At 46.5% G+C, this 25,280-nt stretch overlaps 1 protein-coding gene across 2 annotated transcripts in view; it reads right to left on the reverse strand.

Moving 5' to 3' along the window:
• The window catches only part of SLC4A11 (solute carrier family 4 member 11), a 110,602-nt gene that overhangs the window by 62,782 nt on the left and 22,540 nt on the right, over positions 1–25,280 (reverse strand). The window contains exon 1 of one of the 2 annotated variants that reach the window (XM_053458106.1): positions 6,642–6,742. The exons of the other annotated variant lie outside the window; for it this stretch is intronic. Within the exon in view, the coding sequence (XP_053314081.1) occupies positions 6,642–6,678 (37 nt within the window). The 5' untranslated portion in view covers positions 6,679–6,742. Of the gene's footprint in view, positions 1–6,641; positions 6,743–25,280 lie in introns of those variants that run through there. 2 annotated transcript variants of the gene reach the window in all.

A 25,280-nucleotide genomic window follows, 5' to 3' on the forward strand; every position in this document is an offset into this window, starting at 1 on the left:
ATTTCAACGCGGTCTCCTCTGCTTACGAGAGAATGCATGGAGGAGCCAAAGCCGCAGCAGAGTTTTGGATTGAGCCGGTTCCCTCTTTAAATAGGGAGCGGATCCGCTCTAGGCTTCGTTCTCAGCGCGACCGACGGGGCTGATTGGTCTGGTTTGACTATTGAATCCATTTGAACCTGATTTGAAGCCACTTAACTAGATCTGGGCAGTAAAGACTTGAAACAAAAATGGCTGTCTGATCGGCCCCATCCGGCCCGTCTGGTCTGCCTGTTTTTCTTGCTGTAATGACTCAGCGCTTAATCAGTCATCTGTCTCGTCTTAGATTCAAGAGCCGTATGTCTATCGCATACATGTTTAATCCCTCCACTATATGAGCCTCTGCCACTTCTGCTGGGAGGCTGTTCCATTTATCTACCACTCTCTCAGTAAAGCTTGGTTACATTCTATCTAAGCCCCTGATCCGTTTCCCCTCCTTTGAAATAAACTTCCCTCCAGTACTCTGTTAAATCCCTTTAAGTATTTAAAGGTCTCTCTCCGACCGCCTCTCTTCTTTTCTGTATTTTAAGGGGGGAAAAAAAGTGTAAAAAAAAAAAAAAAAAAACCCCAATAACCCCCCCTCCAATTAATTTTATGACATTCATAGATCGGATGCCGTCAGTGATATTAAAACTCTTATAGAAACATAATTATTGGGGACAGAGGGGAGATTATGGCTCAGCCGCTGATAACATCAGAGCCCGTGATGAAATGCGTTACCGTGTAGCGTGTAACAGGTTAGACCGGGTCGGTTTGCGTGTTCTAGGAATGCCTGTCAGCGCAATCGGTTATCACCTGCCCTGCAGCAAATGAAGAAGCTGAAGCAGACCGTGCGAAGCGCGCATGTTTGGGATACTTAATTAGTGGCTAATTTTTTTAAAAAACATTTTTTAATCTTTCAGGATAAAATTCCACCCAGAAAGCGGCCTGTACTTTAGAAGCTGCTTTCTGCGAGGACCTGGCGTTCATCGGCCCATCGTATGTACTTTACGATCATTTATTTGCAGTTTGTCTGCCGTTCGGTACGAGCGCGCATGAACGACATACTCCCCGTCGGCCAATGCCAGAGGTGGCCTGGGTGAGAATCCCAGAGGGGACTAAAGAGACCCTTACAGACATGCCTGCGCAGAGAGGACTTCCACTGATTCCATGGGGGGCACTTTCCTGCCGGCGATCGACTACTTCAAGCAACCAAAACCAGTGGAGAGCGGGGGGTACAATTCTCCTGTAACCCTGGAGCTGCAGCTTCTTCCGAAGGTAAATACTCTAGTAAGCCTTCTTCATTGGCGGCGTTATATGGGGGGGTAGCGGAGATCACATCAGGTTTTCTCAAAATTCTTTCAGAATGTTAGGATTTTGCCGTTGTAGAAGAATCCGATTTTGAGAAGTGAATGACATCATAGCGGGAGCCCCCGTATCGTAAATCCAGAGGTCTGAAAGCCGTTCAATTCACCTTTATTCATAACAATATATATCGTGATCTTGGAGTATCGAACGAGAAAGATTTTAACAAAAAAAGGTACAAAGTACACAAAACACGAAGGTATCACAAATCCATACGGGGTCTTTCATTGGACGCTGCGGGAAGTTTAAGGAGATCGGCACAACGGATTACGAGAGCACCAGAACGAGTAACGATCCGGAATCCCTCGGTCAACCACACGAGACAGATACGTTGGATCATCTCCTCCGAGGAGTATACAGCCGTGAAAAAAAATATAACAGAAAACAGGATAAACAAGAGAAAAATGACCCCCCCCCCGCCCGGCGGGCAGCGCGGCAGACAAAAAAAGAGAAAGAAAAGATAATAAACGGTTCGCTGATATTTTAAGGAAAAGAAAAATAAGATCTCTACGTGCGGGAAAACTGCCAAGACCAAGCGAGTAGAGCCCCAATCTCTGTAACAGATAAAGTAGGGGCCGGCGGGGGCCGGACAGATGTGAACGCTGGCGATGCAAGAAAGTCGTTCCATAAAAGCCCCTCAAGCAAAAGTAATCATTGGCAAGTGTTCCATGTCCTTCGCCAGCCGACAGGAGCCGGTTACCGACCTCGCCATCCCGGCCACCAACTCCACAACCGGGCCAACAGCCCAAGATGGCCGCCACACCCGGCCCTCTACCCACGCCGTTCCCATCCCCTGGAATCTCCTACCCCAGACTCTCCCCCACTTACTACAAGCTCCCTAAAAACTCCACCTGTTCACAGAAGCTTACAATCTATCCCCCTTCCCGACCTGACCCCCCTCGCTACAATCCAAAATATCCTCGCCCAAGAAGCCCCTCGCCTTCTGTGTCCTAATAGATTGTAAGCTCCCGGGACCAAGGACCGGCTTCTCCTCCTATACTTTGATTAACACAAATAACGATCATTTTAACCTAAATTCATTTATCTAAATATACCATTAAAATGCACAGTTTAGGAGTATGATGGGCCTACGTTACATCGTGCGGACGGCCAGGTGAAGAAGAGGTCGCTATAGCAACCTTTTGACTAGTATTTATAACAAATCACTTATTTCCACACAGACCGCGGCAGCAAACGGGGTCTCTTATAAAACGTGGCCTGAAATTGGCGGCAATTTAGCCAATGCTAGCCGTAAAATAAATCAATTTATTTAAAAAAAATATATAAAGAAAAATAAAGTCAAAAACCACCCCCCCACCGGCAAAAATAATGACATATACGCTGCAAGATGCACCAGAAAACCTCTTTTTCTAACAAGTGGTTAAAAGTTATGCATCAAAAATATGTAAATTCTGTATATTTTAAGGATGAGGAAATAGTTGTTTCTGTGCGGCGTGTTGCGCATGTTCCGGGGCCGAGTACACGCATCCCGTGTTTTATCGAGAGAAAATTAGCATGAAACCGATAGAAGCCGTCGGCTATTCCTTCTATACATCGCCAGCCACGTATATATTACACAGAAACAGCCAAATATACCGGGGAAAAACAACCAAAAACGAATAATAACAAAGAAAACCCACAAATGATATAAATATAATATTATATATAAATATATAATATCCCATACACACAGATTAGACAATAAGGGGATTATTCACTAAAACACGAGTTTGCATGAAAGCTGCCGTTTTCACCTCACAGACCCAGACCGGCTCGGTCTGCGGGGCCGCCGGGTGCTGCTCTTTAATGTAGAGTTTATGGGGCGGGGGCAATTATTTTTCCTTACCCCCCTTCAAATAAATAAAAACCCCTACAGCCGCCCCGCATATTGGAGGAAGTTTGTGACGCGCATGACTCTGATCCATGGAAACGTACAGCGCCGCAATCCTTTAACCCACGCTACGCCCCAGAGGTCCAGCTGTACCGCGCTGGCCGGCACACACGCTTACTCATGTCATGTTCACCCCGCGCACGCTGAACGCCGCCGGAGCTCGCGCCGCCTCTGGAATAGTCCTCCTGAGAACACCTTTTCACCTCCCTGTCGCCCTCCCTCGCACGGCGGCTTCTCTCTCTCCTCTCTCCCCACAAACATGTTTACATTCCTCGCAGCTTTCGCTTTTTTTTTTTTCCTCCCCGGAGTCAGCGCTGGATGCAGCAGCTCTCTCTCCTCGCGGCCAACAGCAGGAGACGGACAGCATCGCGCTCCAAGATGCAGGCGTCGGTCCGCAAGCGCACGGGACGGCGGAACGGCCCCCCAGGCAGGTCACATATAACAGGGGGGGGGCAAAAAAACCTGCCCCCCCCCGGGCAATGGAGCCGACACTTCTCTGAGCATCTGCCAAACTCCGCAACCGACGAAGGGACCGCAAAGCACTGCAAGCCGCCAAGCGCAAAAGCAATGAGTTCAACGAAGCACAGAAAGGGTTAAACCGCGTACAGCACAGAGCACAGGCAAAAATAAAAAACAAAATAATTGCATTTCGGTTTCCTGTCGCCGATCATGTGACCCGGGCCGCTTCCTCCACACCACAAAAAATGTATGAGATCGCTAAGTCTGGGCTTATGGCGCGGCTTCTGTAAAGCGTTTCCACAGAGGGCGTTATAATAAGAGGGCAACCGGATTTATTATTGGATATCACCGCGGGGCGCCGAGCAAACCTTAAATACAGAGCCCGGGGGGGGGGCATTACTGCCGCACATACACCCAATCAGCTCCCATTACACTCAGCCAGCACTCTAGGGCCTGGATACAGCTGACCGCTCTAAGAATGCCGACGATCGCGAGGCTCGCGCGTTAAAGCGAGGATAGGCAACAACCAATCAATGATCAGCTGGGTGACAACTCCCACTGCACTCAGCCATCCATCCCGGGAGTTCCTGCTTCTCCGGGGCGGGTAGGAAGCAGGGCGTCCGTTCCCTGTCTGTCATAAATGAAGGAATCTTATTTGATAATATAAAAATAATTTAAAAAACAAAAACATAAAAAAAAAGATAAGAATTCCGAGCAGAATTAAAAACAAATAATAAAAAAAAAATTTTTTGCGAGGTGGTGAGTTTATCAGGAAAAAAAACCCGCAATCTTATCCAAACATCCCGAATTATCTGGAAAGGCGGCCGTGATAACGTCTTTTTAAAGCCCGATAGCCTTTATTGATTTTTTTTTTAACTGCCGAGATAAGCGTTACTAATATGCGGCGTTTTACTTTATTTTGGGATTTAAAAAGTGTTTTTTTGTTTTTTTTTTAACCAAATTCCCAATGAGAATCTCGGGAAGAATCTCGGAGCGATGAGTCAGCCGCGCAGCGAAGTGCGCACGGAACCGAGCTCAGAACGCTGCCAAACCCGGCACAACGGATTACAGATCCGACTTCCCACCTTGGTGGTAAAAGAGTAACTTAATTAAGATTAATTAATAATCCGATCGATCAATAAATATGAAAAGAAAAGCTGCTTTGTTTCCAGGCAGAAGCCGTTTCCGAGCTCGTTACGGATAATTACAGGTTTGTTTCCCCAAATTCTAGTTTATTTTTAGAAGCCGGGCAATTAATATTCACGGGAATTAATTAATCACCCGGCCGCGTACAGAAAAGCCTCGGCGGGACTGACCGGCTGCACACGGGCAAACAACCACCGACCGAACACGCTGAATCAGCAGATACACCGATCCTTTACATTCTGATTAACGGCAGAAAAATACATCCCGTAATCACAAAGACTGCCGATGACATCATCATCATCATATGTGTGACATCATAACTCTCAATTATCCTGAGCCCAGCAGCCCTCCGTATACAAACTGCCCCCGGTATCTGCCCCGAGACCAACAACACATAGCGGAGGGGACTGGATTTTACATAATGCCCCCCCCCCCATTTAACCCAGCATCTGCCCCAGACCAGTAACACACACACTGCCCCAGCATCTGCCCCAGACCAGTAACACATACTGCCCCGGCATCTGCCCCCAGACCAGTAACACATACTGCCCCGGCATCTGCCCCCAGACCAGTAACACATACTGCCCCGGCATCTGCCCCCAGACCAGTAACACACACTGGGAGGGACTGGATGTTATATGGGTAACAACAATACAGACGACTAGACCAGCAACAGACACATGATACCCCTCTATAGGGGCAATACCCCAGTACATGCACTTGGACCGGTAACACCACTGGGATAACTCATCTGTACACACACTGCCCCGCTATCTGCCCCCACGCCAGTAACACTCACTGCCCCGCTATCTGCCCCCACGCCAGTAACACTCACTGCCCCGCTATCTGCCCCCACGCCAGTAACACACACGCTGCCCCGCTATCTGCCCCCACGCCAGTAACACACACACTGCCGGCTATCTGCCCCCTGACCAGTAACACACACTGCCCCGCTATCTGCCCACACGCCAGTAACACACACTGCCCCGCTATCTGCCCCCACACCAGTAACACACACACACTGCCCGCTATCTGCCCACACGCCAGTAACACACACACTGCCCCGCTATCTGCCCACACGCCAGTAACACACACACTGCCCCGCTATCTGCCCACACGCCAGTAACACACACACACACACACACACACTGCCCCGCTATCTGCCCCCAGACCAGTAACACACACACTGCCCCGCTATCTGCCCCCAGACCAGTAACACACACTGCCCCGCTATCTGCCCCCAGACCAGTAACACACACTGCCCCACTATCTGCCCCCTGACCAGTAACACACACTGCCCCGCTATCTGCCCCCAGACCTACAAACTAGGAGGTATCACAGAACTGGAGCATCAGCAGTGTGTGTGGAAAATACCCCAGACAGTGCGCGGGGGCAACTACACAAACACTTTCCCTCCCAAACAGGCACAAGGGAGCTAGAAGTTACTGGAGGGGGGACTTCCAGTGCAGTAAGGGTCTTGCAGTGAGGGGGCGGGGGGCAGACATGCAGTGCAGTTAAAAGGCTCAGTAAAGTAAGAAGGGGGGGGGTAGCAGTTACCGGAGGGGGGACTCCAGTGCAGTAAGGGTCTTGCAGCACGGCCGGGGGAGGGGGTTGCAGTGCTGTGGGACTTGCAGTGCAGTGCGAGGTGGGACATGTGGGGGTGGAGGGGGGCTTGCAGTGCAGCGCTGGGGCCGCCGGGTACACGCTGACCCCCTGTGCCTGTTGCTCGCACGGCCCGGGTCGGTATAGCGGTGCCGAGTCTTACCGCATGGCTGGAGGTGGAAGACGCGTCTGGCTGCCATGTCCGGGCCGTGTCCCCGCCGTATCCGCACTGTGTCCGCGCCGTATCCCCGCCGTCAGGCCGCCCGCACCATCCTGACACTTTAAGTTTTTAGCAGGAGGATCAGCCGAAGCCAGACAGCCTCCTGTCAGGGGCGGGGACAGGGACACTGGCACCGCCCACCGTCCCTCCCCTCCACCAGCCTGCTCAGCCCCTCCCCCTCCGCCCGGGAGTCTCTGTGCAGCCTCGCTCGCTGCCCGCCACCGGGTGCTCTGTGACGGGGAAGGAGACTGGGGCCTCTCCGCAGACCCCCGAGGAGTATTTTGCCCTGCAGGCACCTGTGTTCGGCATGAGGAGGCCCGCAGAGCACTCTGACTAATATACCTGGGACAGGGCATCTGCTGCGGCAGTAGTCGGTACAGGGACCGTCTCACTGGCGCAGAAGCCCTGTCGTTTTACTGACGCCTCTGTGGGTAGATTTAGGGCACAGCACGCTGGTACAGCACCGGCTCCAGCAGAGGGCACCACTGGGGGCAGCAGGAAGAGCTCCTCATAGCTTCTCCATGGATAGCAGCATCCCCTGGCATTATACCGGGCAGTGTCCGAGGCAGAGGGGTCACCAACAGTTATGGGCACGCGACATACCGTGACTACTGCGAGGCGGCACGCGAGATACTGCGACGCGGGACACAAAATACTGCGACGCGAGATACTGCGACACGGGACGCGAGATACTGCGACGAGGGACAAAATACTGCGACGCGAGATACTGCGACACGGGACGCGAGATACTGCGACGAGGGACAAAATACTGCGACGCGGGACACAAAATACTGCGACGCGAGATACTGCGACGCGGGACGCAAGATACTGCGATGCAGGACGCGAGATACTGCGGCGCGGGACGCGGGAGATACTGCGACGCGGCACGCGAGATACTGTGACAAGGGACGCCAGATACTGCGCTGTAGGAAGCGAGATACTGCGACATGTGACGCAAGATACTGCGCCGCGGGACATCGGGGCGTGAATTCCCGGGGCACGGAGGATGCATTCATGGGCATGATAGGTAACGGGTACGCCGCGCAGGGGAATCACTGCATACAACACTTAGCTTTCCCAGCAGGGCAGACGGATGCCCGATACTCCTCGCTAGAAGGGGCAGCTGCGGGGGCCGGAGGACCCAGCTGGGATTATTTGGCGGGCGTCGGGCCAGAGATGATTGGCCGGCTGTCCGCACACTGTGGGCCCCGGAGTTGCGAGCCACACAGATCTCGGCATTCTACGTCGCATTGTTTCGGTGCAGGTGGGCTAGTGGCCCCGTTGTGAGATGTGGGATGTTTTTAGGGCCCCAAAGTCACTGATGAGGGTCCTCACTAGGCCAGACGGGTATTTGAGTAGACCTGGCCCGCTGATCACTCTATTCGCAAACAGGGAGCACTGATAAAAGTATAATAGATTGCAAGCCTTCAGGACGAGCCAGGTCTCTTCGGTAGGATCTATACAATTAACACCGAGGTGCCTCGACATAAAAGCCCGTGATCAAAGTGCTCTGGCGTGTAGGGCCACAGCGCGTACCGGGTCCACCATCCTCTCCAATCCCTACAGGGGGGGAAGTTGTGGCCCCTGACCAAAACCAAAGGGACTGAACCTCTAGGACCCCCCTGAACCTCTAGGACCCCCCTTTCTGTTTTTTCCCCTTGAAATCTAAATCTATATGGGGTTCTGTATCCCAGACTCCGGGGGGCTTCCAGGTCGGGATAACCGGCAACAACAGAGGGTCACTCAATAAAAATACATTAGAATGTTACCATTTTGGGGATATTTCCTATAAAATTATTTTAGGAACCAAAGAACGATGACAGAAGGGTGTACGGCGGAAGCCCCCCCCTTACGGTTACTCTTACTAAGTTGAGAGGCGGCCGGCCGTACTTGAGCAATAACATATGTATGATTGACGGCTGTTTGCCAAGAGGTTCTAAGCAGCTGTGGCCGGACTTCAGCTGAAAACGCGGTTCTGCTCGTTCGTTTGATGCCAACCGGATCTCGGAGCTGCAGAAGCCACAAGAGTCCTGATTTGGAATCTCAAAAACCCAGGAAACCTCCCACCACTGCTCCGGTCCCAAAGAAAAGTATTTGGTTAAATACCCAAATATGTGTATTTTTAATAAAAGTATTTTATTTTGTAAAAAAAATCATCAAAATAATTTAAAAAATAAAGGCAATTTATATCTGATATTTTTATATATTTATATAATATTTTTATATATTCTTTTATATTTATGTATATATATATATATATTACTTACTAATTTCATGCTTTCTTGGGCATAAATCTAATAGTGATGTAATTTTATGGCAGTGTCCCTTGTATTGATTTTCCATAGTGCTCGATGTATGGTGGGTGTCGCGCATGGTTATTGATTTCATTCTCCTGGGACCCGGGAATTACAACATTACGGCTGTGATGTAGGATTTAATTGGGCTTTTTAGCTATTTGTTTACCCGTAAAGTAATAAAATTGATTTATTTGTATTATAAATGTTTCTCTGGGACTGACCAGCTCTACCGTATGGAAAAAGAACAGGGCACAGTATGATACAGTAATAACCCTGAGCTATGTATACGGTAATATACCCCCCCAGTGCTGTATACAGTAATAACCCTGAGCTATGTATACGGTAATATATCCCCAGCGCTGTATACAGTAATGACCGTGAGCTATGTATACGGTAATATACCCCCCCAGTGCTGTATACAGTAATATAACCCCCCGCGCTGTATACAGTAATAACCCTGAGCTATGTATACGGTAATATATCCCCCAGTGCTGTATACAGTAATATAACCCCCGACGCTGTATACAGTAATAACCCCCCCAGCGCTGTATACAGTAATATAACCCCCAACGCTGTATACAGTAATCTGGAGCCGCCATTGTTGTCAGTCATGTGATATTTTGGGTGACTTTCCTGGCTCAATCACCACACTGAGCTGATGCTTTATGGCAATGCTAATGATGTCCGTTCCTCCATAGACTTTCATTAGTCAGTGTCCGGCTGGGTGATTAAGGCTGAGCCATTCTATTGTTCCCCACAGGCAGTATGATAAGGAGTCGGGGTGTTTAGTAGATCGGGGATCAGATAAGAGAGTGAGAATCATACAAACGGCTGATATTCAGCTGCCTGAAAACTTTATATTATGGGCCAGAAACTACAACTGGGGTAAAAAAGAAAGTAAAGCAGTATTTTTGAAAACATATTTTTATTAATAAATAATGCAATGTATTAATTTTCCATTTTTGCTCTAGTGAGTAAAATGTTGCGCTTCCTTTTTATGGTCAGTTGGTTGCCTGACCGGGTGCTGATTCAATATTTACTTATTTATATTCATTTACAAAAAAAAAAAGGATGACGCTGCGGGTAACCAGGATTCTTTTACCTGAAATATTGGTTTGTAGACAGGTAGACGGCGGGATGACCCTTCTGGTTCATTCATCTTTTGACAAACAGAAAATCACCAACAATAATCCATTTTTTTTACAGCCGCCACTTAAAGTAATCTGTCATTAAGCAGCTCGTATTCTTCTATATCTGATTAATTGTGTTTGTACGATGCGCTAAACCTACCATTAGACTAATCCGCCGATAAGGAACACGCTCACAGGCTTAGAGACGCTTAGCTCGGCATCGTTATTATTTCTCTTTGGAATGCAGATAATGGGCTTTGGAAGTATCCCCGACATATCACTCGGAATGCTTTACTAATGCGCTATTCAAAAATAGTAGAGGAGAGGGTGGACAACCACGTCTAGTAACATACACTATGGACGCCCCTCCTAATGATTGAGTTTAGGTGTTTCAGTCGCACTCATCGCTAAGTGTATAAAATCAGCCCGTAGGCTCCATAGACAGACATTGGTGGTAGAACGGGTCGTTCCGAAGAGCTCCGTGACTGTAAAGATGGCGCTGTCATAGGATGTGGGACCACCGAGTGCTGAAGAGTATAGTCGTAAAAATCTCTGCAGCATCCCTCACTACAGAGATCCAAACTGCTTCCGGGAGCAACATCAGCACAAGCTCTGTGCGTCAGGAGCTTCATGAAATGGGTTTCCATGATCAAACAGCTGTGCACAATGACAAGTCTCGTCTGGAGTAGTGTAAAGCCACCTCCACTGGACTCTGGAGCAGAGGAACCTGTTCTCTGGAGTGATGGATCACGCTTCACTATGTGGAAGTTTGATGGTTGAATCTGGGTTTGGCGGATGCCAGGAGACCGATACCTACTGGAATACATAGTGCCTGCTGTAAAGTTTGGTGGAGGAGGAGTAATGATCTGGGGCTGTTTTTCAGGGCTTGGACCCCGTAGTTCCAGTGAAGGGTAATGTTAATGCTACAACATATAAAGACATTTTGGACGATGCTCTGATTCTAACTTGGAACAGTTTGGGAAAGAACCTCTTCTATTCCAGCATGACTGCGCCCCAGCGCACAAAGCAAGGTCCATAAAGACATGGCTGGATGAGTTTGGGGTGGAAGAACTTGACCGGCTGCACAGAGCCCTGACCTCAACCATCCAACACCTTCGGGATGAACTGGACCGGAGATTGTGAGCCGGCGTCTCATCCAATCAGAGCCTGACCTCACTAATCTGAAAATCTCAAATCCTTTAGAGGCTGCTTCAGTGGTAGCACAACCTAAGACAACATGCCAGTGGAAAATCAGGACTGTCCTGCAAAAACAAGGACTGTTGGGAGTTGACTGTTGTAATGGTAGCCAACCCTAATAAACATAACTGGCATCACCGTGTTCTGAGAACGTATTTGAAAACCTTTTAGAAAACCGTCTGTCTTGTAATTTTCTGGGATGTTTCAAGCCTCAGCCACCCTGGTGAAAAGTATTCTTCTTCTAACTCATCGGGTGAAGCACCGTTCCTTGGCTCAGCGATTTCCATAACTCAGCAGATCTCCTCGGACATTCCGTCACCTGCAGATCCTTCTCGGACATTCCGTCACCAGTAGATCCTCCTCGGACATTCCGTCACCTGCAGATCCTCCTCGGACATTCCGTCACCTGCAGATCCTCCTCGGACATCACGTCACCCGCAGATCTCCTCGGACATCATGTCACCCACAGATCTCCTCGGACATCATGTCACCCACAGATCTCCTCGGACATCACGTCACCCACAGATCTCCTCGGACATTACCTCACCCGCAGATCTCCTCGGACATCATGTCACCCACAGATCTCCTCGGACATTACCTCACCCGCAGATCTCCTCGGACATCATGTCACCCACAGATCTCCTCGGACATCACGTCACCCACAGATCTCCTCGGACATCATGTCACCCACAGATCTCCTCGGACATTACCTCACCCGCAGATCTCCTCGGACATCATGTCACCCACAGATCTCCTCGGACATTACCTCACCTGCAGATCCTCCTCGGACATTACATCACCCACAGATCTCCTTGGACATCACGTCACCCACAGATCTCCTCGGACATCATGTCACCCACAGATCTCCTCGGACATTACCTCACCCGCAGATCTCCTCGGACATTCCGTCACCTGCAGACCCCCCCCCCCGGAAATCCACGTGAATTATTATGGTTAAGGGCCTGTTAATCTGCGAACCTTGAATCAATGGTGGGTTTCCATGACCCTCCAGCTGTTACCGGATAGCCAGCCATACCTGTGAACTCTCAGGGTTTGCCCTGATTTCAAGGTGAAGGAGCAGATTCTCCGGGTCACTCAGTCCGAAGCCGACTCCTTCCTATTCTCCTCCGCTGGGATCATACATAAGACTCCCAGTTGGAGCTTTTGCCCCCAGTATGTTATGGTTGATACCCCTGCTTGAATTCAGTTGACTTATGTGTGCCATTAACTGATGGCAAGTCAAGGTTTCCAGGAGGGCCGGTATTAGAGCTATTTGGGTAACACATTTGGCGAGTCTCTGCATGGAATCTTCATGAAGGGCTAATAAAGGGTTAATATTTCAGGATTCTCAGAGTCAGTTCATCTAGAACGTTCCCAGGTATAGTGATGGGAGTTGGACTCCAAGAAGGAGGAAATAAAAGGAATAAAAACCTATATTTCGTGAATTTAAAAAAATATATATTTGAAAAGCAGTCACAGTAGCCGCACTTACATCACCGTCTGCAAAAACCACTGGTGCCGGACTCAGCAGATCTTTTATGGCAAATGAGATGCGCACCATAGAACCGTGACGGCTCCGCTTATTAAAAGACCATAAAAAGTGATAAACATTTTTAAAGGGGTAGTGTAATGCCCAGGGCAACATAGAATCTACTGGCAGATCGGCCCCCATTAGATTCAGGAACCGTATGTCTATCCCATGCATGTTTAATACCCGCACTGTATTACCCTCTACCACTTCTGCCGGGAGGCTGTTCCACTTATCTACCACCTTCTCAGTAAAGTAAAACTTCCCTACATTAAATCTAACCCCCCCAGACCCCAGATGGGCACTGACGCAAGAGCATCATCAGGACACAAGGAGGGGCAAACGTAGCGAAGGATAAAATAACATGAAGAAGTCTTATTTGCTGAATGTTCTTTGTTGTTTTTGTGGATATTGCGACATTTTTAATGCTTTATAATCTTGTTGGCGCCGTTTTGTTGTTGTTTGGTAGTTAAGCTAATGAGAATTAGACGTCCTATGAGAGCTTCTAGAGCGATAATGCTTCAGCGGGTCGTGTTCCAGCCACGGAGTAACGGCCATCTGATGACATCAACCCCCCTATATACAGTAATATAACAGCCCAGCGCTGTATACAGTAATATAACCCCCAGCGCTGTATACAGTAATATAACCCCCCAGCGCTGTATACAATAATATAACCCCCAGCACTGTATACAGTAATATAACCCCCAGCGCTGTATACAGTAATATAACCCCCAGCGCTGTATACAGTAATATAACCCCCAGCGCTGTATACAGTAATATAACCCCCCAGCGCTGTATACAGTAATATAACCCCCCAGCGCTGTATACAGTAATATAACCCCAGCGCTGCATACAGTAATATAACCCCCATCGCTGTATACAGTAATATAACCCCCAGCGCTGCATACAGTAATATAACCCCCATCGCTGTATACAGTAATATAACCCCCAGCGCTGCATACAGTAATATAACCCCCAGCGCTGTGTACAGTAATATAACCCCCCAGCGCTGTATACAGTAATATAACCCCCAGTGCTGTATACAGTAATATAACCCCCAGCGCTGTATACAGTAATATAACCCCCAGCGCTGTATACAGTAATATAACCCCCAGCGCTGTAAACAGTAATATAACCCCCAGCACTGTATACAGTAATATAACCCCCAGCACTGTATACAGTAATATAACCCCCAGTGCTGTATACAGTAATATAACCCCCAGCGCTGTATACAGTAATAACCCCCCCAGGGCTGTATACAGTAATAACCCCCAGCGCTGTATACAGTAATATAACCCCCCAGCACTGTATACAGTAATATAACCCCCAGTGCTGTATACAGTAATATAACCCCCAGCGCTGTATACAGTAATATAACCCCCAGTGCTGTATACAGTAATATAACCCCCAGCGCTGTATACAGTAATATAACCCCCAGCGCTGTATACAGTAATATAACCCCCAGCGCTGTATACAGTAATATAACCCCCAGTGCTGTATACAGTAATATAACCCCCAGTGCTGTATACAGTAATATAACCCCCAGTGCTGTATACAGTAATATAACCCCCCAGCGCTGTATACAGTAATATAACCCCCCAGCGCTGTATACAGTAATATAACCCCCCAGCACTGTATACAGTAATATAACCTCCAGCGCTGTATACAGTAATATAACCCCCAGTGCTGTATACAGTAATATAACCCCCAGTGCTGTATACAGTAATATAACCCCCAGTGCTGTATACAGTAATATAACCCCCCAGCGCTGTATACAGTAATATAACCCCCCAGCGCTGTATACAGTAATATAACCCCCCAGCACTGTATACAGTAATATAACCTCCAGCGCTGTATACAGTAATATAACCCCCCAGCGCTGTATACAGTAATATAACCCCCAGTGCTGTATACAGTAATATAACCCCCAGCGCTGTATACAGTAATATAACCCCCAGTGCTGTATACAGTAATATACCCCCCAGCGCTGTATACAGTAATATAACCCACAGCGCTGTATACAGTAATATAACCCCCAGCGCTGTATACAGTAATATAACCCCCAGCGCTGTATACAGTAATATAACCCCCAGTGCTGTATACAGTAATCTGCAGACCACCATTGCTGTCAGTCATGTGATATTTTGGGTGACTTCCGGCTCAAACACCACTCTGAGCTGATGCTTTATGGCGATGCTAATGAAGCCCGTTCCTCCATAGACTTTCATTAGTCAGGTCCTGCTGGGTGATTTAGACTGAGCCATTCTATAGTTCCCCACAGGCAGTATGAAAAGGAGTCGGGGTGTTTGTTTAGTAAATTGAGAATCAGATAACAGAGCGAGAACTCATACAAACGGCTGATATATTATGGCGTCAAAAGTTACAACTGGGGTAAAAAAGAAAAGAGCAGAATATTTAATAAGTTTGATCTTAGTGATAAAGGAGCGCGTGGGGAGCTCCCCTGTACATCCGCACAGACCGCCAACGATTTAACACCTTCCTGGGCCGGTCAGACAGGACCGGAGAATCTAACCAGCAAAAGCAGGACAGTAGAGCCAAATAATTCTCACTGCCCCGGGAAAACCGGGACAGTTGGGAGCTATGCCTTTCACATCGAGCATAATAAACTATAAAACTGTAAATCGGTACAGGGGGGGCAAATAACTTAATGGCGTTTTAAGCTGCGATGTGTCAGAGTCTTCTTTGCCCCGTGTGATAAATGGATTTCAACTCCAAGTGCATTTTTTTTTCTGCTAACTTAAGACGTTTCTGTGTCTTCTTGGTAACCCTCGCAGCGCCGGTGGGGTTGAGGAAATTCCGAAGCATGCTGCAAGCGCGTGACCTCAGGCATCACATGATTAGAATATCACTGACACGGCAAGACCTGTGACCTCAGACAAGTGCCTTTTATCGACCCCCCCGGGTCGTTAACGTTAAAGTATTAACTTCTTGGACCTGGGGGCAATTAAAGGTGCAGTTCCACTTGGACTAAATATTAATAGAGCCTGGAGGCATATGGAATAAACCTACGTTCTGTGGGCTGAATAACACAAAGAATCAGAAACATTCTATGGCAACTACCTATCAGTGCGTACTTTTCTGTCACATGGCAATCAAGCATTCTCTTAAAGGGACAGTCCAGCCTTTATATGCACATTATACAGCAGAAACCCCCATATGCGTTTCCCAATATATTTGCCCCCTCCCAGGTTTGCAGGAGATGCTTCCAGAGGGTCTAGCCAGAGCCCCCACGCGCATGTGCAGAAACAGCTCCCATAGACGTAAATAGTGCGTTCAAGCAGCCAAAAGTGGTGTGAAACTAGGAATGGTGGCCAGTGGTAAGGTGGTAATATAACCACAGTAGCCTGACCATATCGGCCCTTTTACCCCAGGACACATCGTGGCGATAAAACATTTATTCCCATGCAACGAATTGCCGTGGGGCGGAATAAGCAAAGCAGACGTAATACATTGCTGGCAGCAGCGGGGTTAAATCTCCAGCGACGAGTGACTCACTCCTGGAGAATGCACCGGCGCTCGCTTCAAACCACGTTCACGTCTATTTTTTTTTATATTTTTCTTATTATTTTTTTTATTTTTATTGTTATTTTTTTTGCATTGGCTCGGAGCCCTCTATGCATTATTAATTTGGTTGCGTAACAACGACCTGATTATTAATTTATTTTAAAAAATATGCTTTTTAACCCCTTCCGAGCCACCCATTTTCCGCACGCCAAAAAAAAGGGGGGGGCCTGTGGTTTAGTAACCTCACAGTGGGCTATTCATCGCCGGTTAGCCGGTGACCGTGCCAAAGTATACCGAGCCCAGCAATAGCGCAATAAAAATACAACTACGCTTAGTACGATGAAGCAGCCAAGCATAATAAAGGGGGGGGGGGGGGAAGAAAAAAATTCAGGAGATTGATTAGATTTTTAATAAATACATTTAAAAAGGAACCAAAAATTGGCATTTTGGGGGCAGATTTATTACCCCTGCGGCGTTGAGGGGGTTATATAAGAATATCCATGGTATAAAATATTATTGAGATCTGTCCAGCGCCGAGAAAAGAGAGATGGGTGGAATAACGGCACGGAATGATCAAAAATGTGCCTATTCCGAGGGCAAATATATCGTGGCCCCTTTGAGCTGAGAGGTTGGTCACCCCGCTCATCACCCCTTTCCATGGACTACAATTCCCATTGTTACATTGTGACGAAGCTCCCTTTAAAACATCATGGTGCCCCCGCCCCCCAGGAGGGGTCTGCAGAATCCCCCCCCCCATGTGCTTTTGCCCCTTTGCCTATTTTCGGTGCAGGAGGTATGTTTCCTGGCTGCCCCCCCCCGCACATTGACGGATCATATCCATGCGCTCCGCAATTTAGAGATGGTCCCCCATATTGGCCAGATGGGCAGATCAGTGACCGCCCTTTTAAACAGGGGCCCTACAAAGGGCCTGATTGGACAAGAGCCTCCCTGTTATGCAGCAGAGGGGCTGTTGCCCCCTTCACCCGTTGCCCTAGGCGTTACCGGCCTAGGCTGGAATACCCCGCAGGCAAGACCCCCTGTACGCATTCCGTTGATTTCAATGGGATCTCTTTCCTGCAGATGATTGGCTGCTTCTTCGGTCATGGATGGGGAGGGAAGCTGCAACTACGTAGCTGCAGCTTCACCCTAAGGTAAGCTTTTTTTATTATTATTTAAATTTTTTTTTTTTTTGCTCAAGACAAGAAGAATATGAATTAGGAAACATTTTTCCACGATTAAATAATTATTTTTGGAAAGGGGGTTTGGAGAAGAAACAGACCGAGCGAGGATTGGTTTATAAAAGATAGATTCCGGAGAGTAGGTTTAAAAAACATTAAAAAAAGCGGCATTAATTAACGAAAAGGAACAAAAGCGTCACCGGCTCTGAATCCGGATCCCGGAGGCCGGGGGCCGATTTAACAAGCCCCGTTATTAAAAGACGTTAAAGGCGGAATCTCGGCAAAGCCCTGACTTCAAAGGTCACAGCGTTCTCAGACACACTTTGTGATAAAATAATGTTTTTTTAACTCCAAATATTGTTGTAGAAAATGGATTCCTGTTATTAAAAACGCTGCTGTAATTTAAGATAACAACGCCGAAAAACGGCGATTAACCCTTTTATTAACCCCTAAAGGGTAAAGGCTTCTTCTTTCACTTGACGATGCAAGCAATCTCAGCGCCGTCACTGTGTGTTGATCCCACCACAGACTGCAGGGGGCAGCACTTGACATGCACTAGTCAGCGATACGTGACGTGTGTATCGGAAATAACTTAATGGGGAGGAATAATCACGCTGATCCTGAGAACAGGATGCTATTATTATTATTATTATTATTGTCTTTTTTTTATATTCCCTCGGCACTTCTTATACTCCATACATTCAAAGGGTCTGACAAAACTGGAACTGACTGAGACGACCACCGTATCGTTGGTATTACGCAAGATGATAATCGTTGAATGTTCATCAGACAGTAAAAAAAGGACAGCTTAATGTCTGTGGGCAGCCCCAATAACGCTTCCACCCCCTCCGTAATCAATAACGCTTCCACCCCCCCAATAATCCTTCCACCCCCCCAATAAAGCTTCTACCCCTAATAACGCTTCCACCGCCTCTGTAATCAATAACGCTTCCACCCCCCAATAATCCTTCCACCCCTAATAACGCTTTCTACCCCCTCAATAACGCTTCCACACCCTCCGTAATCAATAACGCATCCACCCCCCAATAATCCTTCCACCCCTAATAACGCTTTCTACCCCCTCAATAACGCTTCCACACCCTCCGTAATCAATAACGCATCCACCCCCCAATAATCCTTCCACCCCCCAACAAAGCTTCCACTCACCCAATAACGCTTCCACCCCCCCAATAAAGCTTCTACCCCCCAATAACGCTTCCACCCCCCTCAATAACGCTTCCACCCCCCCAATAAAGCTTCTACCCCCCAATAACGCTTCCACCCCCCTCAATAACGCTTCCACCCCTCCCAATAAAGCTTCTACCCCCCCAATAACACTTCCGCCCCCTCCGTAATCAATAACGGCGTCCATTAAAATTCACAACGTGAAGCATTTATCCCAGCGGAATGAATCATCCGTCATATTACCCTCTAGGAAGCCGAGCAGTTGTTGTTTCTCTGAGGTAAATGTATCCGGCATTACAGATATTTAATGTCACAGAGGTGGAGGTATAAACATTTCCGCCAAAAGTCCCGCAGTGGGTAGCGTGAATCCTCTGATCTCATCAATTGGACGAAAAATCAATGTAATATATCGGTATATATATATATACATATAACTTCAGCAAAAGGAAAGGGTAAATGTTCCCTAACAATGGCACTCTAAGGGTAAAAGCTGCCCGTTATGTTCACCTTTGTCCATTTAGAGATGGGTTAAAATTTTTGCCTTATTCTAAAAATACTTTTGGTTTTTACATTTAGACGTAGCGTAAGGAATTTTTACTGAGAAGGTGTTAGATAAGTGGAACAGCCTCCCAGTAGAAGTGGTAGAGGGTAATACAGTGAGGGGTATTAAACATGCATGGGATAGACATACGGCTCCTGAATCTAAGACGAGACCAACGACTGATTAAGTCTTTACAGCAGGAGCAATGGGCAGACTAGACGGGGGCCGAATGGGGCCGATCTGCCTGCGGATTCTATGCTTCTATACGCATAACGGGCATCGCGTGGAATAAAGTCCTCAAAACACGATCTGACACCCTGATAAATCGTTTACTGGGAGTTTTCCAAAATGCTTATTCGTGATATTCTCGAATTTTATGTTTTCGGCTATTTTTCTGCGTTGATATTTAACCCGCTGTGCTTGATTCCTAATAACCCGGTTAATGAATGAGCGCCACAAAGTCAATTCTAAACCAGAATAACAATTTAGAAAGCGGCTCGGCTCAGAGTTAATGTGTCCCAGAGGCGATCATTCATCACCACACATTATGTGCCGCGCATGAATGTGCTAATGCTAAAGAATGGACCCCGGACCCCTAGTGCAAAAAGCTTCATATCTTCTCTGTTCCTTTACACTAAAGCTGGAAGTTCCCCTAAGCCTCCCCCCGGGCTTGCAGAGTGTTTCGGGGGTCATCGTGGCCCACTTGGCTTGATGAACTATTGAATTATATAGAAGGAGGCGCTGGAGCCCCGTCCGGTCACGGCCCTGGTGTAATTAGCTTTATTGATCGTTATCTGTCGCCTGGAGATTAATATGCGATCCACGCTCAGCCATTCCGGTAATTGGCTCCATATGTTGTTTCGTGACTGTAAACATATTGGGTGAAGGTGATTTAGGGATTCCGAACTTCATATTTTGGCAATCATTTGATTTAATTGACATTATAATGAATCGATGAGGTCATCGTTTTTGGGAAGTAACACGGGTAACGGGTCAGCAAAATAATGATCAAGTATTGCCTTACATTGTATCATCTTTGATGCTTTTTACTGGGAAAAAAGTTAACATTCCAGTGTTACCATGGAAACCATGGCTCCAGTATAGTGATCCCTAATCTATACATGCCATCAATCGCATCAACAGGCCTAGGGCAACCAGTTACAGGGAGCCAATCCCCCTATTCGGTGTAAGGCCCCTGCACAAAGGGCCCATTAAAAGGGAAATCACGTCCCGTTGATGCCAGTGAGCGGTCCCGCCGACATCATGTGACACTCACTATTTTAAATGAGGAAGTGGACGGGGAGTGACCTGGAGAAGTAGGGCTTCACCCGGAGTCCCTGGGCAAAAAAATCGGGAGAGTTCCCAGGTATGATGAGCACCAGGAAGTGACATCATGTCACCGCACTCAGCAGTAAAGATGGCGGCACGGAAAGGGTCTCTGCTCGCCAAGGGGCATTTTATTAACATAAATAGGAAATTCTAAGCTAATAATAGCTTCCCAACTTCTACTGATATATATATATATATATATAAATAACACCATTTCTATAAAAAATGAGGATGGAAGCCCAATGTGCAAAATTACAAAATGAGAAAACTTTATTGACACATGATGGGGACACTGCCAAGTATGAAGGTGAAAGGCCGGTGTTTTCCTTTGCTGACATCATTGGTCCTCTGACGGAAAGCTGCCCATTTTTGGAGGCGAAGTGGGAGGGGAGTGGGGGGGCGTGCCTTAAAGCCACTCCCACCACCCCCAGAGATTCCCTGTAGTGACCCAGAGACCCCGGAGAAGCGACGCTTCACCCGTAGGCTCTGGGGCGAAACCTGGAGAGAACCCCCCCATCCTCTAGATTGTAAGCTTGTGAGCCGGGCGCTCTCTACCTAATGTATCGGTCTGTCTTAGTCTGTCAATTCTCATCTTGTCAGACCCCTTAAATATTTGTATTATAAGAAGAGCTGTGTAAATGGTATGCTCTATATAAATAAAAGATAAGAATAATAACACTACTACTAATATTAATTAAAAATAATACAAATTATTATAAATAAAAATAATAATGCATTTGAAAAAGGTATGCCATGGAAATTTAAAGGGACCACGCGGCTATCATAGGCATCATCGGGTTCATAAATCTGATCTAGCGACGGACAGCTTGTCGCTGGACTGAAATCCAATAAACTGAGAAAAAAGAAAATCTAGACCAAGGAAATATAAAAATAAAAACCTAAAAGAAAACTGGCACCAGAGATCGGAAGCAACAGAAATATCCAGACAGAGAGAGAGACAGCCAATGAGACAATCAGACTGACCTTGGAGCAAACGGTCCGAGACAGCCTTGGAAGCTGAGACTAAAAATGAATTATTGATAGAGGAATAAAACAGATATTAGGGAAAAGAATCTGAGAAATGAAAGGATTCCATTCCCATCAAATGTTTTTTTCTGCTACGGGATCCAAGACATGCAACGAGCCGATCGAGGTCCAGTCCAATGTTGTAACTGGAAACCCGATGTCATCTCTAACCTCTACCACTTCTGCCGAGAGGCTGTTCCACGTATCCACCACCCTCTCAGACTGGGTACAGCTGACTTGCACCTGTGTTACTCCTGTTTTGCGGTGTGTATACTTTTTACGTCACAACTAAACTAAATATGTAATCTGCACGTCCGTTCCAATTCTGAATTGAGTCACCTGTATTCAAGCAGGGATTTCAGCTGTGATATAGCAGTGAGAAAAGCACCAATCAGGATGCTCAGATATCGTTAAAGGAACCGTTTACTGTCCCCCCGCCCCGCTATAGAGGAATATATATATATGTATATTTAGTATATAAGTATATGTAAAGTACTCTGTGAGTACTTTAACCCTTTCAGGCCCAGGATGGTTTTGTTTTTTTTCATTTTTACCATATGAGTGATTCTCCTTTATATTTAATGAACCCGCACAAATCATTTATCATTTTGTTTAGGAGAAGTAGAGCCTCCTTTTAAAATCATAGCTATACAAAAAACATAATAATCATTATCATAATCATAATACTTAAAAAAAAAATTAAAAAAAAAATATATATATACTAAAATAGAAAGAATATATATCTTTGCTTAGAACTTCTTCCCCACAGTAGGTACCGGAGCTGATCAATGACCCAATTAATGGGTCGTGATTATTATATAACCCACATATATATATTTGTAAGTTTAAGAGAGTCACATCCATACTTTACATATTACCCTATATTATATATTTTTTTAATTAATGTTTTACTTGTAGTTGTAGGGATATTGGGGCACTAAAAAAAATATATTGATTGAATGCCTTTTGAGGAATGTCATGTTGGTGACATGAACGGGCTCTTTATAAAGTGTATTTTCTTTTTTCCCATTTATATTCCCTTTTTTTTTTTTTTTACCTCTGCCCATTCACCCTGAAACCCTAAGATTGGGGTAAAAACCCTGAGACTTAGGGCAAACCCTTAACAGGTCCCAGTCTTGGCGATGGCTGTACGTCACCACTGTTTCCGATATTTTAATACGATTGTTGGAAGGGCACTGAAATAGAATTAAGAAGTTTTTATTTTACTATTATTTAATATTCTATTATTTTTATTATTATTTTTAATAATATTAATATTAAATAATTTATTTATAATAATAATAATAATACAATGTTAAATGGGGAGATTAAATGTTTTATTTCTCTACAACTCCACTTTTAGGCAGCTGGATCTTGCCTTTTAACGAGCCCGACTCGTACGCTAGAAGTCTTGCCACACGCTGTAAGTGTCGCAATCCCCTTGGAATCAGTGGCCTACCTGGCAAAGGTCTGGATTTGTACAGACAATGCCTACTCAGACGCTGAAGAATAATGTGCTGCCAGTTTATAAGGACACCAAGTACAGGATCAGACGAGCATTTCTCCGCACAATGACTTCGTTGTTGATAACAATAACCCCCCTGTTTGCCTGCTATTTGCGGCCACTACACTTTCTTTTAATGCGAAATCAGACATTTAATGAAGCGTGGAAATGATCGTTTCAAATAACGCTGCTGTGTTCCCCAAATCCTACGTTTTACAGGTGGGAACGCTAAAGAACAAATAAGGCCGAGTTTAAAGATTAAAATAAGCACTGAATAAATATTAGAACCCCACTTTATGGGCATATCGTGGGGGCAGCCATCATAACTCCGCGAGGAAGAATAATCACGCACATTCCGAGAGCAGGAAGTTATCTCTCGCCTGTTAAGTTGCTGATAGTCGTTGATTGGTTCGAGTCGCCATTTTGTAAAGGTGGGGCAGGAAAAGAGAAGTAACCTCAGAATAGAAGGGTTGGTTGAATAAGGCTGGCTCTGCCACAGGCTGCCGCCGATTTCAGCTTCTGTAACTTGAGTCTCTGGGCTAAACGCAAACAGTTCCCATATCCACAGAGTATCTCTGCTCCTGTAGCTGCTGGCTTCGGAGTATCTCTGCTCCTGTAGCTGCCGGCTGCTAGTTTTCGGGGTATGTCTGCTCCTGTAGCTGCTGGCTGCTAGTTTTCGGGGTATCTCTGCTCCTGTAGCTGCTGGCTGCTAGTTTTGGGGGTATCTCTGCTCCTGTAGCTACTGGCTTCCGGAGTATAATACCCTCGCATGCAGGGAGCCTCAAGGCCCCCACGTTTTCTTGCATAACAAGCAATCTGTTCCTGCTGTACGATGCAGGCAAATGCATAAATGACGCAGCAGCACTTTTACCAGTCGTTATTCCTTCCCTGAATATACATACACATATACTGTTGACACTCGGCACCCAAAGGGTTAAACAAAGCCATGTAGCAACGTTCACAGATATATATATGAGAAAACCATCTTCTGAGATTGCTATAGGAGCCGCCATTGTAACTCGCTGGCCCTGAAGATTTGCATGATTATTCCTCCCCATTTGCTATGCTTATGAAGCACAGCGCATTTTCCGGTCCGTTACGTGCGACTTCTTATTTTTCCTTCTTTCATAATAGTGTGAAATACAAACTTTATAACAAAAAAAAAAAGGCGATCAGTATAATTTTCTTAAAAGAATGCAGAAAATGAGAAAAAAAAACAGCTTTTTTTTGTAGTTTTTTTTTTTTTTTTTTTACAAAGGAGCCTTTCCCACAAATGTAGAAATGTCACAAAAGGTTAAACAGGATTTTATTTATAATAAGATAACAGATGTATGATCGGCCTGTATGTATTGGGGGGAAGCGGAGACAAAACATGTGGGTTGTTGGGCCGGTGACCTTTCATTTTATTATTATTATTATTTTATTATTATTATTTTGTTATTTTTTTAACAGAGCGAATCATTCACTTGATAAAGAATAATAAGATCCGATAAATCCAAGCCGGAAAATAATTTATAATAATATGACAATTAAGAAAAAATGAATTAACCGGAGGAATAAGAGGCACGACAATCTTGCTACATTGCTAATTGGTAACGGCCCCAGGGCCGTAACCGGGAACTCTCCGGGTCCGGCAGATTTTGGTTGCCAGATACGGAGGGGCTGGGTCCGCTGACACCCTGCCCACTTCTTCGCTTTCACTGCTATTGGCGGCTGGCTCTGGAAGACCTGGACTGGCCATCTGGCTTACTTGGCAAATACCGGGTGCCCAACCGGCAATCGACTGTATCCTACACAACCATAAAAATGTAGCATGCGGACACATATATCCGTCCAGCTACGTCATCAGCCACATGGCCGCCTCGGGATTGCCAGTCCGGCCCTGATTACTGGCCACACCTCTCCAATGTAGCCCCTCCCCTCCCTTCTCCTAGAGAAAGGAAGTGATCCGGGGACCAGCCCTGGTGGTACCTAGCTACACCCAGGGAACCCACGGCCGCGTACTTTCAGGGGCGTCTGTTTTTGTTCCGTTTTATCTTAATGACCCCCAACCGCCTCATTCTATAGTGAAACTGTCGCATTTTAGGTGAGCTGCAGTTTTAATCGCATAACACCAGCATGGGCTATTTTCTGTACATG

Source organism: Spea bombifrons, chromosome 1 (genome assembly GCF_027358695.1).
Source record: "Spea bombifrons isolate aSpeBom1 chromosome 1, aSpeBom1.2.pri, whole genome shotgun sequence".
NCBI classification, from domain to species: Eukaryota; Metazoa; Chordata; class Amphibia; order Anura; family Pelobatidae; genus Spea; species Spea bombifrons.